At 45.9% G+C, this 24,077-nt stretch overlaps 1 protein-coding gene across 4 annotated transcripts in view; it reads left to right on the top strand.

The window, feature by feature from the left end:
- Positions 1-24,077, top strand: part of PPM1H (protein phosphatase, Mg2+/Mn2+ dependent 1H) — a 307,659-nt gene that overhangs the window by 149,969 nt on the left and 133,613 nt on the right. For all 4 annotated transcript variants that reach the window (XR_009494420.1, XM_059886719.1, XM_059886720.1 and 1 more), the window contains exon 4: positions 676-788. Coding sequence is in view for 3 of the 4 variants with exons in the window: in XM_059886719.1 (XP_059742702.1) it covers positions 676-788 (113 nt within the window). In the remaining variant the exon portion in view is untranslated. The remainder of the gene's footprint in view (positions 1-675; positions 789-24,077) is intronic.

Genomic DNA, 24,077 nt, shown 5'->3' on the forward strand with positions numbered 1-24,077 from the left:
GGACTCCTACTGGAGTTGAGTTGAGGACACAGTCCTTCAAGTCACCTCTTTTATCTGGCTGTAAAGGAAATTATTTCTTGGAGACTTTGGGCTTGAAAGTATTCATCAGATCCAAGCACTCGGTGTTATTAGCCTCTCTAATCTATTTTCCACATGGCAGCTCAAGCCGTCCATACAAAAACTAAATTTTCCATAAGCCATGATATTTATTGAATACAGTTGGTTTGATTCTTCTCATTTTTGTCTGATTATATCTGTTTGCCTTCCCTTGTTTCCTGTCTGTGGTCTGCAGATGGCCTGGGAGGCGACAGTCTGGTGCCAGTGTCCTCTCCAGAAACGCTCATCAAGTGGTAGAAAAGCCAGTACCAAAGATTTTCCTCTCCCTTCTTTGAAGCACCTTCAGATTCTTAGGGCTGCCGTCAGGGAGTGAGGCTAAGAAAGCCTTTGATCCTGTACAGTCCCACCTGTACAATTCCTGTACAAACCCACCAGGCTCTTCTATCCATGCAATTCTCCAGGCAAGAATACTAGAGTGGGTAGCCATTCCCTTCTCCAGGGGATCTTCCTGACCGAGGGATGGAACCCACATCTCCTGCATTGCAGGCAGATTCTTTCCCATCTGAGCCACAAGGGAGGCCCTGTACAATCCAGCGCTGACTCTCTTTTCTTCTCTAGGACCTACAAATTGAACGCGAGAGGAGTTTGTACAACATATCTGGTGGCTGCACAGCACTCACTGTGGTCTGCCTTCTGGGGAAGCTGTACGTGGCCAACGCTGGGGACAGCAGGTGAGCAGATGAGCCTTCTGGGTCTTTCTAAAGTCGAATGCTTTCCTTTAGTTTTTTAAATCTTTTTAAAAAATGAAATGATTAGAAATAAAGCAATTCTGTCTGGGATTCAATATTGAGAAAGATAAGCCTTCTACATCTGGATAAAAATATATTTAAGAAGATTTGTCAGGCTGGTATGAAAAGGTGCAGGTTGCCTTCTCCTTACTTGCCTCTAGTGGTATATATATAAATAGATATATAGATATGCTTTTGTTTAACCTAAACTGGTAGTATCCAAATGTTTTTTGACTTTAGAACCTGATTTTCAATGAAAGCTTAGCAAAGGCATTAATGTGTGAGAGTGATGAGGAAGAAGGAGAGGGATTTGAATGAAGTGGGTGTTTGGAGTTCCTCTTTGGCTCAGTGACTTTGCCCTGTCCCTTCCCAGAAGCCCGGGAGTTCCTCCTTTTATGCATGTGCCCCTACAGGCTGCCTTTTCTTCTCCTCTGGGTTCAGCTGAGAGGAATTTGAGCCAACAGAAGATGATTTAACCCTTACTCTATCCAGTATTACCGGCAATAAGATAGACTTATCTTTTTGTTTAATATTATTAATTTTTTATTTTTGACTGTGCCAGGTGTTCGCTGGGACGTGGGCTTTTCTCTAGTTGCACCAGGTTAGGGCTACTCTCTCGCTAGAGTGTGCAGGCTTCTCCTCGCAGTGGCTTCTCTTGTTGCAGAGCTCGGGCTCTACAGCACTTGGGCTTCAGTCGTCGCAGCTCATGGGCTCAGAAGTTGCTGCTCCGCGGCTCTAGAGCACAGGCTCAATAGTTGTGGCACACAAATTTAGTTGCTCCGAGGCATGTGGAATCTTTTCAGTTCAAGGATCAAACTCGTGTCTCCTGCACTGGCAGGCGGATTCTTTATCACTGAGCCACCAGGGAAGCCCTAGACCTGTGTTTTAATCATCTTTTAAAAAAGCATTTGTGTTTATTAATTTGGCTATACGGGGTCTTAGTTGCGGCACTCAAACTCTTAGTTGCAGCATGTGGGATCTTAGTCCCCTGAACAGGGATTGTTATCTGGACCCCCTGCATTGGAAATGCAAAGTCTTAGCCACTGGACCACCAGGGGAGTCCCCTAATCTTCTTTTAAGTAACTGATGTGTGCTCACTTTAGGTTCGGCCACATCGGTTATTTACCCTATACTAAATTATAGACCTTGTGAAAAGCCTTCTAATATGTATTACACACGTCCGCCCCTTAAGTAACAAAATATGTTGGCTTTCTAGTAGGACTTTTTGCTAAAGGCTGACTCTTGATTCTGAAAGCAGCCAAAGGCCTGGACTCTAATCATGATTCCTGAGAAGATGGGTGATTTCCCTACTCGGGCTGTGGTCTAAGGACGCTCTCTTTCCTCCAGCCCCTTCCTCTGGGCCACTTGCCTCTTCTCAGCATTGCTGCTTGGTCTGGCTGTCCTTGAGATCAGTCTCCACCCCTCACCTTCCCTGTCTCCATCACGTTTGTGGGGAAGACAGTCTCCTTCAGGCAATCAAGGAATTCCAGATTACAGGAATTACAAAGCAGGAGAGCCTGAGGGGGTCTCCAGTCACCCTAGTTAAGCATCTGCACCCAGTCTTCCCACTGAAGATTCTGGAGACCAAAGGAGAGTGACCTGCTAAGACAGCAGTTTTGGGGATTTGGACATTGATGTTTTTTGAAGATCTGTTTATGTTTAAGGCTTATGTGAATTTCTTTTCTGCTCTGTAAGATATCTCAGTTTCAATGTAAAATTTTTCCAGGTAAATGGAAGTGAATATAAGATGCCATGTTTATGTCATGGCTGCTATTCCCTAGTGGTCCTAGGAGGAGATAGACTTCAACTCACGTGGATCAACTGGCTGAAGGAGCGAGAGGGGACCAGCTAGGAGCATTGCAGCTCAGGAAGGCGTTGACCCTGCCAGACCTGCAGAGTCCAGGGAAGAAATGCTACAGCGGAGCTAGGAGAGGGGCCGCTGATGAAGGCCCTTGGCCAGGGGCCGCAGGAAAGAGTGGGAGGAGGCCCCTGACTCTCTCCTTCTTCCCATCCCCCTTTCTCCTGCCAGGGCCTCCCATTGAATGAGCCCAACTGGAAGCCACGTGACAAGGGGCCCAGGGAACTCGGGTCAGAGAGCTTGGTCAGCCAGGGCACAGACGCAGGCGGGGACTGCAGCTCCAGGGTGGGGGCGAGTGGAAAATCACCAGTGCATCTCCTGCTCTTCTTTGCCTTCCCCAGGGCTGGAGTATCTTAAAAATAGGAATCCTCATCTCTGGGGCCTTTTAAGATGCACACAGAGGAGCTGGCGCTGAGCCCTTATTCTGTTCTGGATCTTGAGCTTGTTGGAGAGAGACGAAGAGATCAGGGAACGATTTCTTTCTGTTCTGAGTAAAACTGCATCGATGATTCAGCTTTTGCACTCGCATTCACCTTTTTTTAGTCTGGATTTAGTTCCATGTTGTTAGAAATGAATTTGCCTTCCTGGCCCTTCCAGTGACGCGGGTGGTGGTGACTGAGTGCTGTGTTCCTACCCACTCTTCCCAGGGAAGCATCTTTCATCAGCAGACCCCAGACTCGGAAGGTAACCCAGCTTCCATGCCCAGAATATCTTTATGTTGGATTGTGCTTTTCAGAGAAGCAGGGCCTCCCCAACTCCCTGTTCTCACTTTTGAATGTAGTTTCCTTTGAAGCTCTGAACTCCTTGGTGCAGCCCCGTCCCTGTGCTCCCCACCCCACCACCTCCTGACCAGCCAGAGCTTCAGCCCTGCTTCCCACATGCTCAGTCCTCTGTCCAGGACCAGCCAATCCCACTTCTTCACCTGGACTTTTGCCCCCCACTTTTAAGCAGTTTCTAGACCCAGGGCTTGAGTTCCTCATCTCTAAAAATGGTGCTGTTGTACTAAGTGTTAATTTCTAACACTTCTGGCATTCTCAAGATGGCACGTGAGGGGTGGCACTTTTGGAAAGCAAAGCCCTAAAGGTTGTTTCGGTTGGTTCATCTTTCTTGGAGTCCATTTTTGAAATTTTCAAATGACTGTTTCTAAGTGTCCATAAAAGTATGGTGTTTTACAGGTTATTCCCAATAATTTGAAAAGTTTCACAGGTACTTTTATCCTTATTAAAGCTGTAAAGCACTGACCCCCAAACATACAAATTATCTCAAGAGAAAATAGCATCTCTAAAACCTAGTCAGTTTAATTACGTTTGTAGTATTCTGGCCCCAGTATCCAGATATGAATTTGGAGTTCTATGGCTCATGGCTGGTTGGGTTTGCTGTTCACTTATGGGCCACAGGTCGTATAGAAGCCTAAGAGCAATATGAGTTGGTATTGTAGCCACTGTCCAAATATAACTAATATGACACTTATTCGTGTATTTTCAGCTCTAGTATAAACAATAGATATTTGATATCATCTTATGTAGGATCATTGCCTAGTTTATTCATTTATTATACCTGTGTTTGAGTTCACAGGTATATTCAGTTATTCCCCAGAAATAGCAACTAAGTGAATTTTTATCAGACCTCCATGAATGTAGGGTACGGGCAAAGAGTCATGAATCCAAGAGCTCAATTTAAACAAATGATCAGGCCAACAGAGACTTCTGACAACAGAGCCCTGGTTAGTTGCTGAGTTTTCTTCTTTACTGCCGGGTATTGGCTATCCATCTGTTTGCTTTACATCTTGACAGTTTTGAGAGTGAAACAAATCTTTGTCTTAGGTTCACTACCCGACAATTATTTACTTTCAGGAAAAGAGAAGCTCTGCACTGGCTTGATTTGGAAACTACTGGTGGTCCTGTATGCAGGCTCAGTTGCCCAGTCGTGTCCAACTCTTTGTGACCCCATGGATGGTGGCCCACCAGGCTCCTCTGTCTGTGGAATTTTCTAGGCAAGAATATTGGAGTGGGTTGCCATTTCTTCCTCCAAGGGATCTTCCTGAGGAAGATCTCCTGTCTCCTGTCTTGACTATCTTGTCTTGACTATCCTGTCTTAATATCCGGGTCTCCTGTCTCCTGAGTTGGCAGGTGGATTCTTTACCATTAAGCCACCAGTACTGGTGGTCAGTGACTGGTTTTCAAGCTGCTTTGTGAGCTGTGCATCAGCTGACTTACTTTCAGGCACAATGTGTGCTTGAGGGTTGTATTCAGGAGCAGCTGATGTTAAATGTGGTTTCTGAGTCAGTGCCCACCCTCCGTGTGGGATGGTCCACAGTGATGCCAGGTGGTAACTTCCTGGAACAACCTTGCCCTTCCCTCCACATCCAAGGTAACCCGACACCAGAGGCTCGTGGGATGACTACTGGATGCACGCCAGTTGATTTATTTTTCCCAGTTGAAAGCAGCCAACTCCACACCTAGGGGATCATAAGGGACTAGGAAAGAAGCAGCTGCTGGGCGGATTTTTCACTTCCAGCAAAATTGAACTTGGGGGCATGCAAATGCCATGCAAAGCAATATGCAAACTATTGCCTATTGTGTTGGAGTCACCAGCTCCTTAGGGCTGCAAGTGATTCTTCAGTTTCCATGTTTGACTCGATTTTGGAAGATAATTTCTTTTTATTTCTAGAGCACTAAGGCACTGAGGAGACAAAATCATTACCATTTACTTCAAACAGTGTCTAAAGGTTTGGCAACTGAGACTAGGAGAACTCACTCAGAGTAAAGACCGTTTAACATTTGTGAAATTCATGATTCCACTCTGGCCAGATTTAAGTAACAGCAGCAATAAGATAGTTAATAAATGCTAGGCACATGCTTTTTGTGGGGTTTCTTTTTTCTTGGCTTTGCTGGATCTTTGTTGCTCAGCACCGGCTTTCTCTAGCTGTAGGGAGCGGGGGCTGCTCTTCCGCGCAGTGTGTGGGTCCCGTCGCTGTGGCTTCTCTTGTTGCAGCGCATGCGCCCAGAGCACTCAAGTGTCAGTAGTGGTGGCTCACTGGCTTCGTTCCTCAGCAGCATGTGGGATCATCCATGACCAGGGATTGAACCTGTGTCCCCTGCATTGTCAGGTGAATTCTTAGCCACTGTACCACCAGGGAAGTCCCTAGGCATATGTTAAATAAGAGAGAATCATATTTAGTTCTGTCAGCAATTTAGTAAAAAGTACACATTGTTAATATCAGATAAATATACGGAAGCACACTGAGGTGAAGGGAATTGCCCAAGGTCCCACAGCTACTAAAGAGCCGGACAACCATCACACCCATCGCTTGAAATCAGAGCACCGAGTTCTCAGTGTGCTATACCCAGGAATGTCCAATCCATGCTAAGACTCACATGGTGTTCTTGTTTTTCATATTTTAACATCTCTAAAATCAATAGTTTCTAACACATTTTTTCTTTTCTATTGCATGTAAAATCATGACATACCTTATGATCAGTGGCAGCTTTAATTTCACCTAAAATGGTTTATACCATATAGTTGAGTGGATGTTTGCATTTAGAAGCTATTTTAAATGCTTGGATGTAAAGAAGCATGTAAGCTTTTGGTGGTCCAGTTTATTCATTTGTGATCTGGGGAATGCCCCTTCCTCAGACTGAGGACTGTCATTCCCTTCCAGAGGTCCCAGGGTTCTTCAAGAGTATGTTCAATTGTGTATTTTCATTTTGATGGTAATCCGAGTAACATCAGCATTTTCCAGATCTTCTGGATGCTTGCCTTATAAATGGTAACTGCTGTGAATTCAGACCTCCATTTTATCATGCTTATAATTCCTCTGTCAGTCAAGGGGCTGGCAGAGTTTTTCAAGATGAGTGACAGGCTCCGAGGAATACCAGGTCATCTTTTTGAAGATTCTCCTAGGAAAGGGTTCAATGTGTCCATGGAGCAGCTCTGTATAACAAGCAGTCCACGGATTGTCCTTGAAACAAAGCCTGTTGTCCCACCAGGATGTTTTTCTTTCATTTATCTTTCCCTCATTTTTAATTTCCCAGGATTACCCTTCTGTAAGTTAAAGCTTCCCATATGCATTCCGAGGTGAATTCCTCTGGCAAATATGAATTTTCTTGAGGATGGGAACTAGATATTAAACAAGACTTACATTTCTAGATTCAAAACCAATTACGCTTCTCAGACTTCTCCCCTTTACTAGTGATAAGATAATGAAACTATGTAACTGTTTCCAACCCAGGGATATGCAAAGAACTGTTCATTCCTTTTTATGTTGGTGGATATCAATGGCCAGTACAGAACCTTCCCAAATTGCTTATTGCTAACAAGTGGTTCATCTATCCACACCTGCCAGAGAGCTGATTCTTTGATAGTAGCCTTCCTCTGCATTAAAAATAAATTTGATCTTCTTCCATCGACCTGCATGAAGCTCACCACAGCTCTCACTTTCTTTGACAAATGTCTGAAAAGTAGAATAGAGAGAAAACATAATTTATCCCATTCTCTGCTATGAAAGTTGAGTTGTTTAGATCTTTTTCTGCATGCCTTCCCCTATCTTTTTAGTATATACTTGCATAATCCCTTAGCTATACCTACAACCTAGAAAGAAAATATTGCTATTCAGTTCAGTTCAGTTGCTCAGTTGTGTCCGACTCTTTGTGACCCCATGAATCACAGCACACCAGGCCTCCCTGTCCATCACCAACTCCCGGAGTTGACTCAAACTCATGTCCATCGAGTCGGTGATGCCATCTAGCCATCTCATCCTCTGTCATCCCCTTCTCCTCCTGCCCCTAATCCCTCCCAGCATCAGGGTCTTTTCCAATGACTCAGCTCTTCACATGAGGTGGCCAAAGTGTTGGATATTCAGCTTTAGCATCATTCCTTCCAATGAACACCCAGGACTGGTCTCCTTTAGGATGGACTGGTTGGATCTCCTTGCAGTCCAAGGGATTCTCAAGAGTCTTCTCCAACACCACAGTTCAAAAGCATCAATTCTTCAGCACTCAGCCTTCTTCACAGTCCAACTCTCACATCCATACATGACCACAGGAAAAACCATAGCCTTGACTAGACGGACCTTTGTTGGCAAAGTAATGTCTCTGCTTTTGAATATGCTATCTAGGTTGGTCATAACTTTCCTTCCAAGGAGTAAGCGTCTTTTAATTTCATGGCTGCAGTCACCATCTGCAGTGATTTGGGAGCCCAAAAAAATAAAGTCTGACACTGTTTCCACTGTTTCCCCATCTATTTCCCATGAAGTGACTATTAGATGGTCACAAATATACACAAAGACATGGAGACCACCCGATGGCTCAAAACAGTCTTTACTTTTCCTATCAAGCCACTTGCTGTCCACACAGAGGGCACCAAAGGGGTCCCCCTCTCTCTGGATTCCCCCCCTTGTTTCCTCCCCTTGGATTTTCTTCTGACCCTCTCCTTGGTACCTTTGGCCCTAAATCAGTGGTTATCAAAGCGTGGTCCCCAAACCAGGAGCAGTAGCAACTGTCAGCTTATGAGAAAAGCAAATTCTAGGGCTCTACCCCTGATCTACTAAGTCAGAAGCTCAGGGGGTGGGGCTGTGCTCTCTGTTGGAGCATCCTTCCAGGCAGTTCTGCTGTATGGAAGGACCACAGCTTTTAAGTCAACTGCTGGGCATTCAGATGCCCAGGAAGGAGCCAGCATATTCTCAGGGATAAAAACAATAGCTTTCCCGGCCTGAGGCTAGAGCATTAAACTTTGAGTGCCGTTTAGCATCTAGCAGCCTCGCTGTGGCCACAGAGCACAGGAGAGGAGCTTCTCTGGCGATGTTTCCCCTAATGCTGTCTGACATGGCTCCCTGAAGTGCAGGGGCCCTGCATCTCTGTCAGCTGTCTGTGGATTCCTTCTTGCCAGCCTGCCATTCTGAAACATAGGTCCGTTTCTTTAAAAAGTGGGAGTTGGGTGAGGATTTCTTGCATGATCTAGCTCCTCATCTCAGTCCCACCCTATATACATCAAAGTAGGGCTCCCTTATCTGAACTGGATCAGACGTGGCTCCTGTGTGGCCCTTTGGCCTCTTGTTGTTGGGCCTCTGGGAGGGTGTAGTTCTGGCTGTGGTTCCCCATCCCAACCAAGGACGCCCTCATCAGCTTCCCTGTGACCCTAGCCCAGCAAGGGGTGGGCTTAGGAGTTTCATGGAGGATTTGCCCTTAGAGATGTTGGCATGAGATGACTGTGATCAAGATAGTGACCTTATATATCCCTGGTTGCTGAGATAGGAAGCAGTGGGACAGTGACGGGAAGGAACTTTCCAGTGGAGAACCCTGAGCCTTGATCTTTGGCCACTCTCAGTTCAGTTCAGTTGCTCAGTCATGTCCGACTCTTTGCGACCCCACGAACCACACAGCACGCCAGGCCTCCCTGTCCATCACCAACTCCCAGAGTTCACTCAAACTCATGTCCATCGAGTCAGTGATGCCATCCAGCCATCTCATCCTCTGTCATCCTCTTCTCCTCCTGCCCTCAATCCCTCCCAGCATCAGGGTCTTTTCCAATGACTCAGCTCTTCACATGAGGTGGCCAAAGTGTTGGATATTCAGCTTTAGCATCATTCCTTCCAATGAACACCCAGGACTGGTCTCCTTTAGGATGGACTGGTTGGATCTCCTTGCAGTCCAAGGGACTCTCAAGAGTCTTCTCCAACACCACAGTTCAAAAGCATCAATTCTTTGGCACTCAGCTTTCTTCACAATCCAACTCTCACATCCATACATGACCACAGGAAAAACCATAGCCTTGACTAGATGGACCTTTGTTGGCAAAGTAATGTCTCTGCTTTTGAATATGCTATCTAGGTTGGTCATAACTTTCCTTCCAAGGAGTAAGCGTCTTTTAATTTCATGGCTGCAGTCACCATCTGCAGTGATTTGGGAGCCTAAAAAAATAAAGTCTGACACTGTTTCAACTGTTTCCCCATCTATTTGCCATGAAGTGAGGGGACCAGATGCCATGATCTTTGTTTTTTGAATGTTGAGCTTTAAGCCAACTTTTTCACTCTCCTCTTTCATCAAGAGGCCCTTTAGTTCTTCACTTTCTGCCGTAAGGGTGGTGTCATCTACATATCTGAGGTGATTGATATTTCTCCTGGAAATTTTGATTCCAGCTTGTGCTTCTTCCAGCCCAGTGTTTCTCATGATGTACTCTGCATATAAGTTAAATAAGCAAGGTGACAATATACAGCCTTGTCGTACTCCTTTTCCTATTTGGAACCAGTCTGTTGTTCCACGCCCAGTTCTAACTGTTGCTTCCTGACCTGCATACAGGTTTCTCAAGAGGCAGATCAGGTGGTCTGGTATTCCCATCTCTTTCAGAATTTTCAACACCTAATCATCTGCTTTGCTGATGCTGTACAACCAAGTAAGATAAACTTGTTGTTCAGTCATTTTCCAACTCTTTGCAACCCCTTGGACTGCAGCACACCAGGCTCCAGTCTGTCTCCCAGAGTTTAAGCAAATTCATGTCCACTGAGTCAGTGATGCTATTAACCATCTCATCCTCTGCTGCCCCCTTCTCCTTTTTTCTTCTGTCTTTCCCAGCATCAAGGTCTTTTCCAGTGAGTCAGCTTTTTGCGTCAGGTGGCCAAAGTATTGTAGCTTCAGCTTTAGCATCAATCCTTTCAATGAATATTCAGGGTAGATTTCCTTCACCACTGACTGGGTTTGATCTCCTTGCTGTCCAAGGGACTCTCAAGAGTTTTCTCCAGCACCACAGTTTGAAAGTATTAATTCTTTGGCGCTCATCCTACTTTATGGTCCAGTTCTCACATATGTACGTGACTACGGAAAACCATCGCTTTGACTATACAGACCTTTGTCAGCAAAATGATGTCTCTGCTTTTTAATACACTGTCTAGGTTGAACTGGCAAGATTCAAAAAGACCTTTAGCGCCTGGGAAGGTGGGCTAAACCTAACCAGGTGAAGCTTAAGCTTAGCACAGTCCAGGTAAAGTGTGACATGTATTGGGGGGAGGGAACTAGCAGAATCAGGAAGGAAGCTTATCAATGGTTTTAGTTTATCATGGTTAAAAAAAAAAAAAAAAAGATACACTTATACCTGTGGCTGATTCATGTCGATGTATGGCAGAGACCAATACAATATTGTAAAGTAATTATCTGCCAAGAAAAAAAAGAAAAAATGGTGGTCCAGTGGTTAATACTGTGTGCTTCCAATGCAGAGTGTGTGGGTTTGTTCCCTGGTCAGAGAACTGAGATCCATATGCTACTGGCACTGCAAAAAAAAAAAAAAGTGTTTAAGTGGACAGTAAATTCAGACTGGTCAGTAGTGTGATATAGACACCAGAATCTAATGTAATCCTAGGCCACAGCATTCAAAATGTAAGGCAAACAATAGCTAACGTTTGGGGTTGTCTTACTTTGCCCTATGCACTCTTTCTAGTTTTAGGGCTCTATGTGAATAACTCAGCTCATCCTCACATCAGCTCTTTTGGGAAACTACTATTATTTGTCTCCTTTTGCATGTGAAGTTCCTCTCTGTGTGACACAGTTCAACCGGGGTATGAATGAACAGGAGCCCTCCAAAGAGAAACCCAAGTGGTGAAGGTGTTTGGAACCATGTTTGAAGGATGAGAAAAACAAACAAATTAACACAGTGTTGTAAATCAACTGTAGTTCAGTAAAATTAAAACAAAAGGAAAAACTCAAATGCACTAGAGTTTTTTTAGCTACATGAAAATATGACTTGTGTTGCTATGAAAGAGATCTTTAGATATTTGTCAAATATGGGAGAGTAGTGAGGCTCGCTCTTCATGAGTCTGGGACAGAGGTGACCACCCCAGGAGGACAGGCTGGTGGTTAAGAGTGGAGACTCAGGCTGCCTAGGTTGAACCTTGGCTCTGCTGCTGCTAAGTTGCTTCAGTCGTGTCCGACTCTGTGCGACCCCATTGACGGCAGCTCACCAGGCTCTCCTGTCCCTGGGATTCTCCAGGCAAGAACACTGGAGTGGGTTGCCATTTCCTTCTCTAATGCATGAAAGTGAAAAGTGAAAGTGAAGTCTCTCAGTCATGTCTAACTCTTAGTGACCCCATGGACTGCAGCCCACCAGGCTCCTCTGTCCATGGGATTTTCCAGGCAAGAGTACTGGAGTGGGGTGCCATTGCCTTGGCTCTGCTACTTCTAGTTATATCTGACCTTGGTCCAAGCTCATATTTTCCGTGCCTCAGCTTGAAAAGTGAAAGTGATGTTGCTCAGTCGTGTCCGACTCTTTGCAGTCCCATGGGCTGTAGCCTACCACGCTCTGCCGTCCATGGGATTTTCCAGGCAAGAGTACTAGAGTGGGTTGCCACTTCCTTCTCCAGAGGATCTTCCTGACCCAGGAATCAAAGCCAGGTTTCCCGCATTGTAGGCAGATGCTTTACCGTCTGAGCCACCAAGGAAGTCTTGGAAAGTGTTAAAAAAAAAAAAAAGTAAAAGCATTAGTCAGTTATGTCTGACTCTTTGCGACCCCATGGACTATAATATAGCCCACCAGGCTCCTCTGTCTATGGGATTCTCCAGGCAAGAATACTGGAATGGGTAGCCTTTCCTTCTCCAGGGGATCTTCCTGACCCAGAGTTCGAACCTGGGTCTCCTTCATTGCAGTCTGAGCCAGAAGATGATGAGAGTATCCACTTCCCAGGTGAGGAAATGAGCAAATGAGTAGGAAGCTTTTAGCACAGGATGAGGGCCATGGGAACTGCTCATTAATGGTGAACTGCTATTTTTTTAAAAAAAATATTTCTTGTTGTTTATTTATTTGGCTGTGTTGGGTCTTAGTTTTGCATGTGTGGGCTTCTCTCTACTTGTGGCATATGGGCTTAATTGCCCCATTGCGTGTGGGATTTTAGTTCCCTGACCAGAGATCAAACCCACATCCCCTGCACTGCAAGGCAGATTCTTAATCACTGGACCGCCAGTGAAGTCCTGTGAACTGCTATTGTCATCATGCTCAGTATAAGCTCAGTGAGTGAGAACTGTCCAGAGATACAATGAGCTGCCACAGAAAACAGGAGGTTCTCTCTTAAGGAACTTATTTGAGCATTGTGGTATACCTACCTAGCGAGAATGTTGGACCAAGTGATTTGATTTTTCACTGTCTCCATTAAGCACCAGGTTTAAAACACTGTAACTATTTTCATTTTTCCTTCCTTTCATAAGAGTTTAATCTCACACTTTGTGTAAGGAAAGGTACAAGTATTTCCTGCTGTGCCATGGTCTATCAGGTAGGCTGACTGCAGAAACAGTCAGGCCCCTGGAGAAGCAGTGGCTTGGTCTCTTTCAGAAATTCAGGGACCTGGGATTAAGGAGACTGTCATTTCCACACTTGGTTTCCAAGATCCCCTAGGTCATCTCTCCAGCAAGGGACCACTCACGGAACCTTATTATGACCCAGCCCTCCAAGGAGGACACGTCTCATCTGCGTGCTCTCCATTGGCTAGAATTCAAGTCCATGGCCATTCTGAGAAGCAAGACTGCTGGAGGATACAGTCATCTATAAATTATGTCTTCAGGCCCAAGAGAATTTATTTTGATCAACATTTGGCAGTTTCAGCCATCATTGGATGTTGAGAAGGGAATTGATGTTAGGTTCAATAAGTGATGTTGTCTTTATGCATGGTTGTTACATTTTTTTCCCTGTAGATCCTTTGGAGCTGCAACTTGGATATTATTATCTTTAAAGTCCACAAATCAGTTATCTCTTTTGCTCCTTTAATTTTTGTCACTGACAATTTTAGAAGAGATTCAGTAAGTTCAGCCTAAATTGTCAGTGAAGAAAAAGCTGTCTTACTGTGATCCACTTTGATCTTAGAGAAGAACACATATGAATAACGAAAAAGCCTACAAGTAAACAGCATACCAAATATTTGTCTTTAGAAAGTTCATCACAGAAAGCAATACTCATTTTATGCTAGAGAAGAAAGATATATTAACCAGGTAGGATATCACTGTGCTGATGTCTCAACACCTTCTGTTCCTTTGCAATTATTTTTTAAATTGTCACAGTTACGTTGTCAAGGTTTTTAAGTGACATGCCAGTTCAGTTTGCTAGTTTAGCTTCTTTCCACTCTCAAACTGCAGTTCAGTGTGTGTTTTGTTTGAGCATATTTCCTCTCCTTCATGTCATCCTTAATGGAGTCGAAATAATAACTACAGATGGATCATTTATAAATATGTCTCAATCTATCTTAAGTTTATTTATGTTAAGCTTGTACAACTCCTTGTGTATGTATTATACAGTCAGAGCCCCAAAGTAATGATAAGGTATAAATTAAATAAAATGTCATGGAAGGAGCAGGATTCAACAAGTATTTGGATGCCTGCATGTGCCAGGCATGTGTTGAGGAAACATAGTGAATGAAAAAGTCCCCATCTTCAGAGCACTTAACAACAGTTGTGTGGTGTGGGAGGGCAGGGAGTCGTTTCCATTCACAGTGCGGGTGTTAGGATCAGCCCTCAGCTTTCATGAATGGAGGCTGCCCTGGGTTGAAAGGGCACACGTGGGATTATGTTCTTTGACTTGGAGAATGACAGTGACGTGAGGGTACGCTGCATCAACAAGGATGCTTCCCAGCTCAGAATCCACGACTACGGAGTTCTGTAGGTGGACCACTTGCTTTATTATTCCAAGAGGTTGGAATACTGTTGTGTTTGTGAACAGAGCTTGAAAAGTTGGTTGGCAGTGGAGTCATTTGTAGAATGGCTGTTTTTTTGGTGGGCCCATGCTCATTTTTGTGAATTGTGAGCCTCAATTGAAATGTCATTAATAGGAAATGGTACATGAACATCTTTCATGTGTCGAGACAGGGTATTGATATTCACTGAGCAGTCTCTCTTGGGGTGCAGTGTATGGTTATCTGGTGGTTAGTTGGCTCTGGGGAGTCCACTGAACAAGGTGGTCACTTAACCTTCAACTTTGTCCTCATTTACTGGCAAGTTGACAGACTCCTCAGGAGCAAAGGTGGTTTAGCTGTTAGTGACAAGAAGAAAAGAAGGGAGGTGTCAGCCCCTGGAAATGAGCCCGTCTCATGGTGGCCCTGAACAGTGAAATGAGATGAGCCTGGGATACTGGGGTTTATAAGAGCCGGACCTCACCCCTAGAGATGACATCTCAGCCTTCTTGTTGTATAAGGGACTGGTTCCCACTCATCAGGACCCCATGCAAATCAGAGGTACTATGTGTAAGGTACATGGGCTGAGTATGGCAGGTGGCCCTTCCTTCATTCTGCACATCTGTGTTGAGTCCCAGCCTCATGGTGATGTCTGCATTGTCGTGGGCATAAACAAAACCCGCTGCCCTCATGGAGCTTACAGAGTATTTGGCAACATAGATAATAAGCAAGGCAGATAAGTGAAATGTTGACTACACTAGAGTGTGAGGACTGCTAGAGAGAAAAATAGGATGAGGGAAGGACTCATCAAGGACAGCTTGGGTTTCAGTTTCAGATGGGGAACCAGTGAAAGCATTACTGAGGAGAGGGCTTTGGGGTAAAAGTCTGCAGGAGGCATGAACCACATGGATACCCGGGGAGTGCATGCTGGCAGACATGATGGCAAAGGCCTTGAGCCAGGAACGTGCCTTTAATAGTTGAGGACTAGAGAGAAATGGTCCAAAGAGGTGGGTAGGGATGAGGCAGGGAGGTGTGGGCAGGGCCCGGGCACACACGGTAGCAGCTGGTCACAACCATGAGGAGGTCTTTGCACAAGCTCCTCCCTCTTGTTTGACTCTGCAGATAATTGAGCCATCTCCCAGCTGTGGTTTTGTTTGAATATTTCATGTATATATGTATGTATTCAGCTGTGCTAGGTCTTGGTTGCAGCACTCAGGAATCTTTACTCTTCATTGCAGCATGCAGGATCTTAGGTTGCAGCTTGTGAACTCTTTATTGCCATCTGTGGCATCCACCTGACCAGGGATTGAACCTGGGTCCCCTGCGTTGGGAACATGGAGTCTTAGCCACTAGATCACCAGGGAAGTCCCCCGGCTCTAGTTTTAGAACCTTCATTCTGTTTTGTGCACAAAACCCTAAGTAATTCTGTACGTTCATAAACGTTGGATCTATGCCAGGCCTTACAGACCGACTTCTAGAGTGGTTTGGGGTTTTAGTCACTAAGTCATGTCCAACTCTTGCGAGGCCGTGGAGTGTAGTTCATCAGGCTCCTGTGTCCGTGGCATTTCCCAAGCAAGAATACTGGACTGGGTTGCCATTTTCTTCTCCAGGGGATCTTCCTGACCGAGGGATTGAACCCACGTCTCCTGCATTGTAGGAGGATTCTTCACCGTCTGAACCAAATGCCCTTCTAAAGTGGTTTACACTCCTTTTATACAAAAAGCAACGGAGCCATTGTGTGTTTGTTTCTAGTAGAATCTTCTGCATGTTTCCAATATATAAAAACAGCTAAAGGAGGGGGCCGTTCCAGCTGACCTTTGGAACCAGATTAAGGGCTCACACCAGCTCCCCTTTCCCAAGGTGGTGTCTGGGGCTGCTCTGTGGGACACGAAAGCCACTCAAACCTGGTCTGCAGGTTAATGACTGGACCAGAGAGGTTAAACTTGCTTGCACATCAGAATCACCTGGGGAAAATTTTCCCCCTTTTTATTTGCTTTTCTTTCAACATTTTACTATGACTATGAAAATTTAAAAACAGAAAAATTGAGAGACTCGCCATGCACTCCTATATACCTACTACTTAAATTCTGCAGTTGCCATAATAGCATTTTAATCACGTATCTGTACATCTACTTGTCTCTCTGTCAATCCAGTGTAGACATCCATGTACCCTCCTGGGAAATTTTCTTTTTTCTTTTTATTAATAAATAAAAATAGTCAGTTCTCTATTTTCAGGTTTACTGATTCAGAATCGTTGAAGGTGGGGCCAGGAGTCTTTATTTTAAAAGCACTCCAGTTGATTCTGATGTAACCACTCTGGGAACCACTGTTGTTCAGTTGCTCAGCTGTGTCCAACTCTTTGTGACTCCATGGACTGCAGCACGCCAGGCCTCCCTGTCCCTCACCATCTCCCGGAGTTTTCTCAAGTTCATGTCCGTTGAGTTGGTGATACCATTCAACCGTCTCGTCCTCGCCGCCCTCTTCTTCTTTTGCCTTCACTCTTTCCCAGTATCAGGGTCTTTTCTAATGAGTTGGCTCTTCACATCAGGTGGCCAAAGTATTGGAGCTTCAGCTTCAGCATCAGTCCTTCCAGGGAATATTCAGGATTGATACCCTATGGATTGACTGATTTGATCTCCTTGCAGTCCAAGGGACTCTCAAGAGTCTTCAGCACCACAGTTTGAAAGCATCAGTTCTTTGGTGCTCAGCCTTCTTTATGGTCCAGCTCTCATGCTGGGAATCACTGGTCTACCCTAAATCCCCCCTTTTTTTTTTTTTGCTGATAAGCAAAATGAGGTCCAGAGACACTGCCTTGTTCAAGTTCCCATGGGTAGCCAGTGGAGGGATAGAATTAGAACTCAGGTTTTGTGGGGTCTTATTTTTGGTGTCTACTCAGTAACATGCTGCTGCTGCTGCTAAGTCACTTCAGTCGTGTCCGACTCTGTGCGACCCCATAGACGGCAGCCCACCAGGCTCCCCCGTCCCTGGGATTCTCCAGGCAAGAACACTGGAGTGGGTTGCCATTTCCTTCTCCAGTGCATGAAAGTGAAAAGTGAAAGTGAAGTCACTCAGTCATGTCCGACTCTTAGCGACCCCATGGACTGCAGCCCACCAGGCTCCTCCGTCCGTGTGATTTTCTAGGCAAGAGTACTGGAGTGGGGTGCCATTGCCTTCTCCACTCAGTAACATGAGCCCTTTGTAAAATCAAATAGTATCCCTGCCTTACTATTCCTACCCATGAGTGGTTTGCTGAGCTGCTATTTATTTTAGGGAGTTGTGAAGAATACTTTGTTTTCTTGTTGGTTGAAATTTCAGGCATTATTGAGATAAAAGAACTTAAATGTCTCACGTTGCCCTGAGCTGCCTCAGTGAGGCTGGAGAATGGGCATTGGGCTGGAGCCAAAGGCAGGAATAAAAGCTGTGGCCTGTCCCAAACTGTGAAATTGTCCAAAATTCACACGACTGAGCCTCAGTTCCCTGCTTTGAAAACAAGCATTTAAAAAGATCTTGTTAACTAATCTCAGAGATGTCTTTCAGCTCTGATATTTGTGACCATTAAACTAGCATCCAGCCAGTCAGCCCCTGCACTCCTGAGGCCCTGATCCATCCTCCTCCACCTAGTTAGCTGAGATGGCAGAAGGCAGACAAGACACCTCAAAGCTTTCCAGTTGCCGCCTCTACCAGCCCTGATGGGACCCTGAGAATCATCCTGCAGGGGTTCCCCCAGATCCCAGGCTCCTGTCAGCTTCGAGACTATCCAGTGCTGACCTCCACGTCCTTCAGGGCTTCAGCAGTCCTGACTCCTGAGTGTAGCGCCATATCTGCCACCCAGAGAGTAACCCTGAGCAGTTTTCAAAGCTTAATTTGCTTCTTCTTCTGAACTAGCAGCTCCCAGGCGACAGCAGGCAGCCTGTGGGCCTGTGTGGCGGGCACCACCTTTAGTGCTGTGCTCTGCCCTCCAAACCAGGGCAGACTGTCCTGTAGAGCTTTGTTTCAAACTGCCCACCCCGAGGGCCACCCACTCCTGCTATCAGCACTGCTACTATCATTACCATTGTTGCTCGTGTGGTTGCCACCACCACCACTGTGAAGATGACCACCATCAGTCCTACCGCCAGGATTGCTGTGTGTGCACACTCAGTCCCGTGTCCAGCTCTGTGACCCCACGGATTGTAGCCCACCAGGCTCCTCTGTCCATGAGACTTTCCATGCAAGAATACTGAAGTGGGGGATCTTCCTAACCCAGGGATTGAACCCGTGTCTCCTGCATCTCCTGCATCGGCAGGCAGGTTCTTCGCCACTGAGCCACCTGGGAAGCCCTCCACTAGTACCGCACCACTGAGGCCGACAGTACTGCCACCGATACCACTAACACTGCGCCTTCTCTACTGTTAGTGCCGGAACACCTCTGCCGTCACTAGTACTGCTGCAGCTGCTAGTAGTCGTGCTGTCATCATCGACATTATCTCTGCTACTACCAGTACCGCGCCTGCCTTTTCTACTAGTACTAAACGCCACTACCTCTAGTTGTACTACCGCTACGGTAGTAGTACTGCCACCATGGATACTACTGTTACCACCAGCTAGTACTGCGGCCACCACCAGCACTGGGAGTTCTGCACCCCCCAGCCTCCCACCGCCCGCCTCTGCCAGTGGAGCTGGCCGGGCCGCCCACCTTTCCGCTGGTGGAGCTGGTGCTGGCGGAGCTGGCCGGGCCGCCCGCCTCTCTCTCTGCTGGTGGAGCTGGTCAGGCTGACTGAGACAGGTTTCATGTTTCTACCCTCCTTGCTCTCCATCCATCCAGGATCCCTTTGACTCATTCCTCTGGGCACCCCCCACCCCAACACACACACAAAAGAAGCACTTTCCCAGAATCCCTCCTGGAAGGCTCACTGCATCACAGGCCTCATGGAACAGCCAGCGCCCCTTCCTCTTGAGAGAGCAGGAGGTTTTCTTTTTGAGTCACAGCTCCGTGTGGTTTGGATTCGGGCTCTGGATCAGGCCGGCTTCAGGCCTCAGACAGTGCCACTGCTGTTTGGCTCTGTCATCGTTTGTGTGAATAAACGTGGATTTGTGTGGATTATGGAAACAGTGATAATGTGAAATGAAGCATTATGTATAAAGCGAAAATAAGGTTTTGAGAGAGGGACTAAGCAGACCCATACATCAAGGGCATGTGCAAGTCTGTGGGCAGAAGACAATTCAGGACACAGAATGGCCTGGTGATTGAGTGCACACACTTGCAACTCATGTGGGCCCAAGTCGGGTGTACAGCTCCACAACTTACAGCCTGACTTTGGGCAAAGCATAGGATCCCTCTAAGATGAAATTTGCTCATCTATGTGAGTAAAATAATAATGCCTTTTTCATGGAACCATTATATTAAGTGAGTGCATGCGTGCTAAATCGCTTCAGTAGTGTCTGACTCTTGCGACCCCATGGACTGTAGCCTGCCAGGCTCCTCTGTCCTTGGGATTCTCCAGGCACGCATACTGGAGTGAGTTGCCATGCCCTTCTCCAGGGGATCTTCCTGACCCAGGGATTGAACCCATGTCTCCCATGGCTCCTGCACTGCAGGCAGGTTCTTTACCGTGAGCCACCAGGGAAGTCCCATATTAAATGAGAGAGTCCACATAAGTCATTGATCTTTATGTGCCTGGTACACAGTAAGCACTCAATTCATGTTAGTTATTGCCTGTATTAAAATAGAAGAGTCAGAAATGCTAGATATTGGTTAAAAGGGCAGGGTGTGGAGCCAGGCAGCCTGGGTTTGAATTCAAGCTTCATCACTTACTGTGTGACCTTGAGCAAGTTACTGAACCCTACTGTATGTGAGCTACCTCATCTGCGAAATACCAATTATAACAATCTGTATCTCACAGAGTCCTATGAGGATTAAATGAATTAATGTGATTCAAAAACTGTCTGCATGTCCACTATTTTCCAGGCATTGTTGCAGGAACTAGATACTTAGTTAATGATAGAAACAAAAACTGTCCTTGTGGAGTTGGCATTTTGGTTGGGGATGGAGGGAGTCTGGTAATCAATAAAGTAAAACAGTGTATGACAGTAAAAGCATTAGACATCACATGCTGACTGAAGTGTTTAGACAAGCACCTGTCTTCCGTATGGAAAGCATTTAATAAATGTTGTTAATATTGGTTTTCAATACAGTCTTATTGCTGTTACTACCAGTACTGCAAATAGTTTGCCACTTTAGTATATCTTGAAGTGAAAGTGTTAGTCACCCAGTCGTGTCCAACTCTTTGTGATCCCATGGACTATAGCCCACCAGTCTCCTCTGTCCATGGGATTCTCCAGGCAAGAATACTGGAGTGGGTTGCCATTTCCTTCTCCAGGGGATCTTCCGAACCCAGGTCTTCCGCATTTCAGGCAGATACTTTACTGTCTGAGCCACCTGGGTTAGTTTGTCATTTAAAAATGATACAAGGTAAAATACATTTTGCATTGCAGTATAGATGATGAGTATGAAAGGGCTCCATTAACTTTTGACTTAAAAGTGTGCATTATAGACTTTTTGGATAGCATTCCTGAGCTGTTTTAGGATTCCAGTGTGGAGTAAAACTCGTCTTAGCCAATACTGCTGCCAGGTATTAGCTGTGGACCTTAGAACTCCATTCTTACCAGGTTGGATCTGGAACAATTCAAGCCAGCACATTCTGTAAGGCTGGGGGTGGGGAGGTGTCTTTCAAGTTTACAATTATACTTTAGGTAGTTTAGGGGCACACTCAGAAGCCTGTAATATTTTTTCCAGCTCTCAAGTTTTGTGATTTTTTTTTCACCCTAGTGTTCTTGGCAAGCAGTGGTTGTCTCTAAGTAACACAGAAAAGTCCTTTTTCAGCAAAGCCCTTTAAAAAAGCCTCCAGGCTCTTAGGCATTTGACAAACACTTTTTTTTTTCTTGCAAGACTCAGCTGTGAAGTCAAGGCCATGCTTCCCAGGGAGCTCAGTGGCACAGAAGGCCTCCTGTGCCCTCAGTTGAGCTGCCTGACCCTCTGCCTTGGGCCAAGCTTGGCGCCCAGTGCTCCGACCCTTAGCTTTTCTTTTCCAGGCAAGAAAGAGGCTTTTGAGGTTGCAGAGGGGAAGCTCATTCCCTACCGTGGGCCGTCCAGCCTGCCTGTAAAAATTAGATTCATGCAGTTAATTTTCACACTGATTCATCTCTCTACTGGCTCCCTATCCTTTACCCTTCCCCCTTTTTTGTTCTTTCTGTGTCAAAGTTTATGCATTGTTTTTTTTCCTCCCCTCTCTGCCTCATTCTTTGTGAATCTGAGCTGAGAGGGCATAGCCTTAATTACCACCTGTATTTCAAGGACATATGGTCCCTCTTCCAAATGGGCTGCTCTGGTTCTCAGTATTAATAGGTTATCTAAAAATGGCTAGACTGTTATGCACTTTGCAAACTCTCCATTTAGAAAAAATCTTACAACAAAATCCCAATGAATAAAACAGATAACATTTATGGTAGAGCAGGCTACATAGTTGGAGAAGGGAATGGCAATCCACTCCAATATTCTTGCCTGGAGAATTCTGTGGACGGAGAAGCCTAGCAGGCTACAGTCCATGGGGTCACAAAGAGTTGGACATGGCTGAGCGACTAACACACAAGGCTACATAGCGGGGAAAAGCAAGACTCTGGAGACAGCCCAACTGGGTTCTAGTCCTAGCTCTGCCACTTACGATAGTGCTGTGTGACCTTGAGCAAAGTTCCCAACCTCTCTGTGCCTTTGCTCCCTTCACAGTGAAATGGGGATAATGAAAGACCTTATGTCCATTAAGGTTGGTAGAACGATAATAAGTGTATAAAATGCTAAGCACAGTTTCTAGCATCTAGTACATGTTCAATAAATGTCTGCTTTTATTACTATAATGATCATTATTGTTAGCATTATTATTATCCTCCATTGACAGTCCCTTTGGTTTTCCATGGAGCTGTTGAAAGCACAGGTCTGTGTGATGGTTTTTAACACTACACTTTTCAAGTGGTGCTTCGCCTGTACAAGGCATTGAATAAATGTCACACAAAATGGACCCAACAAACCAACCTTCATGCTGTGTCTAGAAGAGATATTTAATTATTTAGCTTAAGAGGAGTCTCTCAAGCAGGCTGGGTTTGTTCAGGCCTCAAGACTGGCTGTGCTGGTGACTGGGCAGCAGTGCCCTCTCGCCCTCTGCTCGAGGGCTGAGTGCTGTCTCACGGGGTGCTGCATCCAGCCTCCCACATGTGTCACAGCCATCAGGATTTGCCCCTTGAAAGGCTGCAGTGATATTCCACATGGGAACATCCGCCTTCCCTGAGCTTGGGATCCACAGACAATCTCCTCCCCCCGAATAGTGCAGCGTCTGGAGGCCAGAGCCTTCGGGAGGCACCACGCCACGAAGAGCTCAACACTGCCCTTCTGCAGGTCGCTTGGCTTTCTGTAGCGATACATAGACATATTATGCTGAGGCTTCAATGACTGTCTTACTACAGTGCCAGCAGGCGGCCTTCTGGTTGACCTAACATTTCTAAAACAACTCTCAGGCTTACAGCACTGGGGATCTCCAGCAGGGCTTGGGAAAGAAATAGCCCTGATGCGTTTCCTAGCATAGCTGTGCACAGTGTGTGTAATGTGGCTACATGAACATGTACGAGGAGCTGTGCAAAATGAGTATGTCCCAGGTGAGGCTTCAAAGAAATCAGACAACAGGCTTACCAAGCCAGACAGCCCCCAGCTAGCTTTTCTTTCATCACTTGGTTTCTCATAGGAGTTTACACCTCACTGTATGTAGCTCCAGGGATATACTGGTTTCTTCCACCAGTGTTCTTGGTCCCATCTCTTCCTGAAGCAGACTCCGCACATCCTCTCTACCCTTCCTGTCTTCACTGGTCCCCTTCCTTCTGGCTGCTTCCCCCCTGCCTGCAAATATGCTCACGACTCCCTCATCTCACAGTGAGCTTCTGCTCACTGCTTTGTCCCCCTCTAGCCAGTTCCCTTCACAAGCAAGATCCTCCCATGAGATGAGCATCTCCTGGCTCCATCTCTTTGCTCACAACAGCCTTGACTGTCCTCACCGCCTTCCTGGAATACAATTTCCTTCCTTACTTTACTCACCTTGCTGTATGGAGAGCTGGCTAACTGTTCCCCAGACCCTTTCCCACCTGCTCCAGGCACAAGGAACTGACTGCCCTCCCCAGCCTTCTGTGCAACCAGGTGTGGCTAACGTGGCTCAGTTTCAGCCAAAGACGTGTGAGCAGAGGTGCTGTGTGCTGCTTCTCAGGCAAGAAGTGAAAACCACTTCCACTACAATGGCTTGATTTTGTCCCTCCAAAAGGTATGTCCAGACCCTTCCCCTCATATCTGTGAATGTGACCTCATTTGGAAGTGGGGTCTTTGCAGATGTAATGAAGATGGAAGTTAAGATGAAGTTGTAGTGGACTAGGTTGTTCCCTAAATCCAAGCACTGATGTTCTTGTAAGAAGACCATGTGGGGACTTCCCTGTTGGTGCGGTGGTTTAGACTCTGCACTTCCAGTGCAGGGGGCTCAGGTTTAATCCCTGGTCAGCGAACTAAGATCCTACATGTTGTGTGGTGTGGCCAAAAAATTAAAAAAATAAATAAAACAGTATCACATAGATTTAAAAAAAGAGAGAGAAGATGACCATGTGCAGACAGATAGGGGAGGGTGACAGTGAAGCTGGAGGCCAAGATTGGGGTTATACCGACAAGCTAAGGAAC

This window comes from Bos taurus, chromosome 5 (genome assembly GCF_002263795.3).
Source record: "Bos taurus isolate L1 Dominette 01449 registration number 42190680 breed Hereford chromosome 5, ARS-UCD2.0, whole genome shotgun sequence".
Classification (NCBI taxonomy): domain Eukaryota; kingdom Metazoa; phylum Chordata; class Mammalia; order Artiodactyla; family Bovidae; genus Bos; species Bos taurus.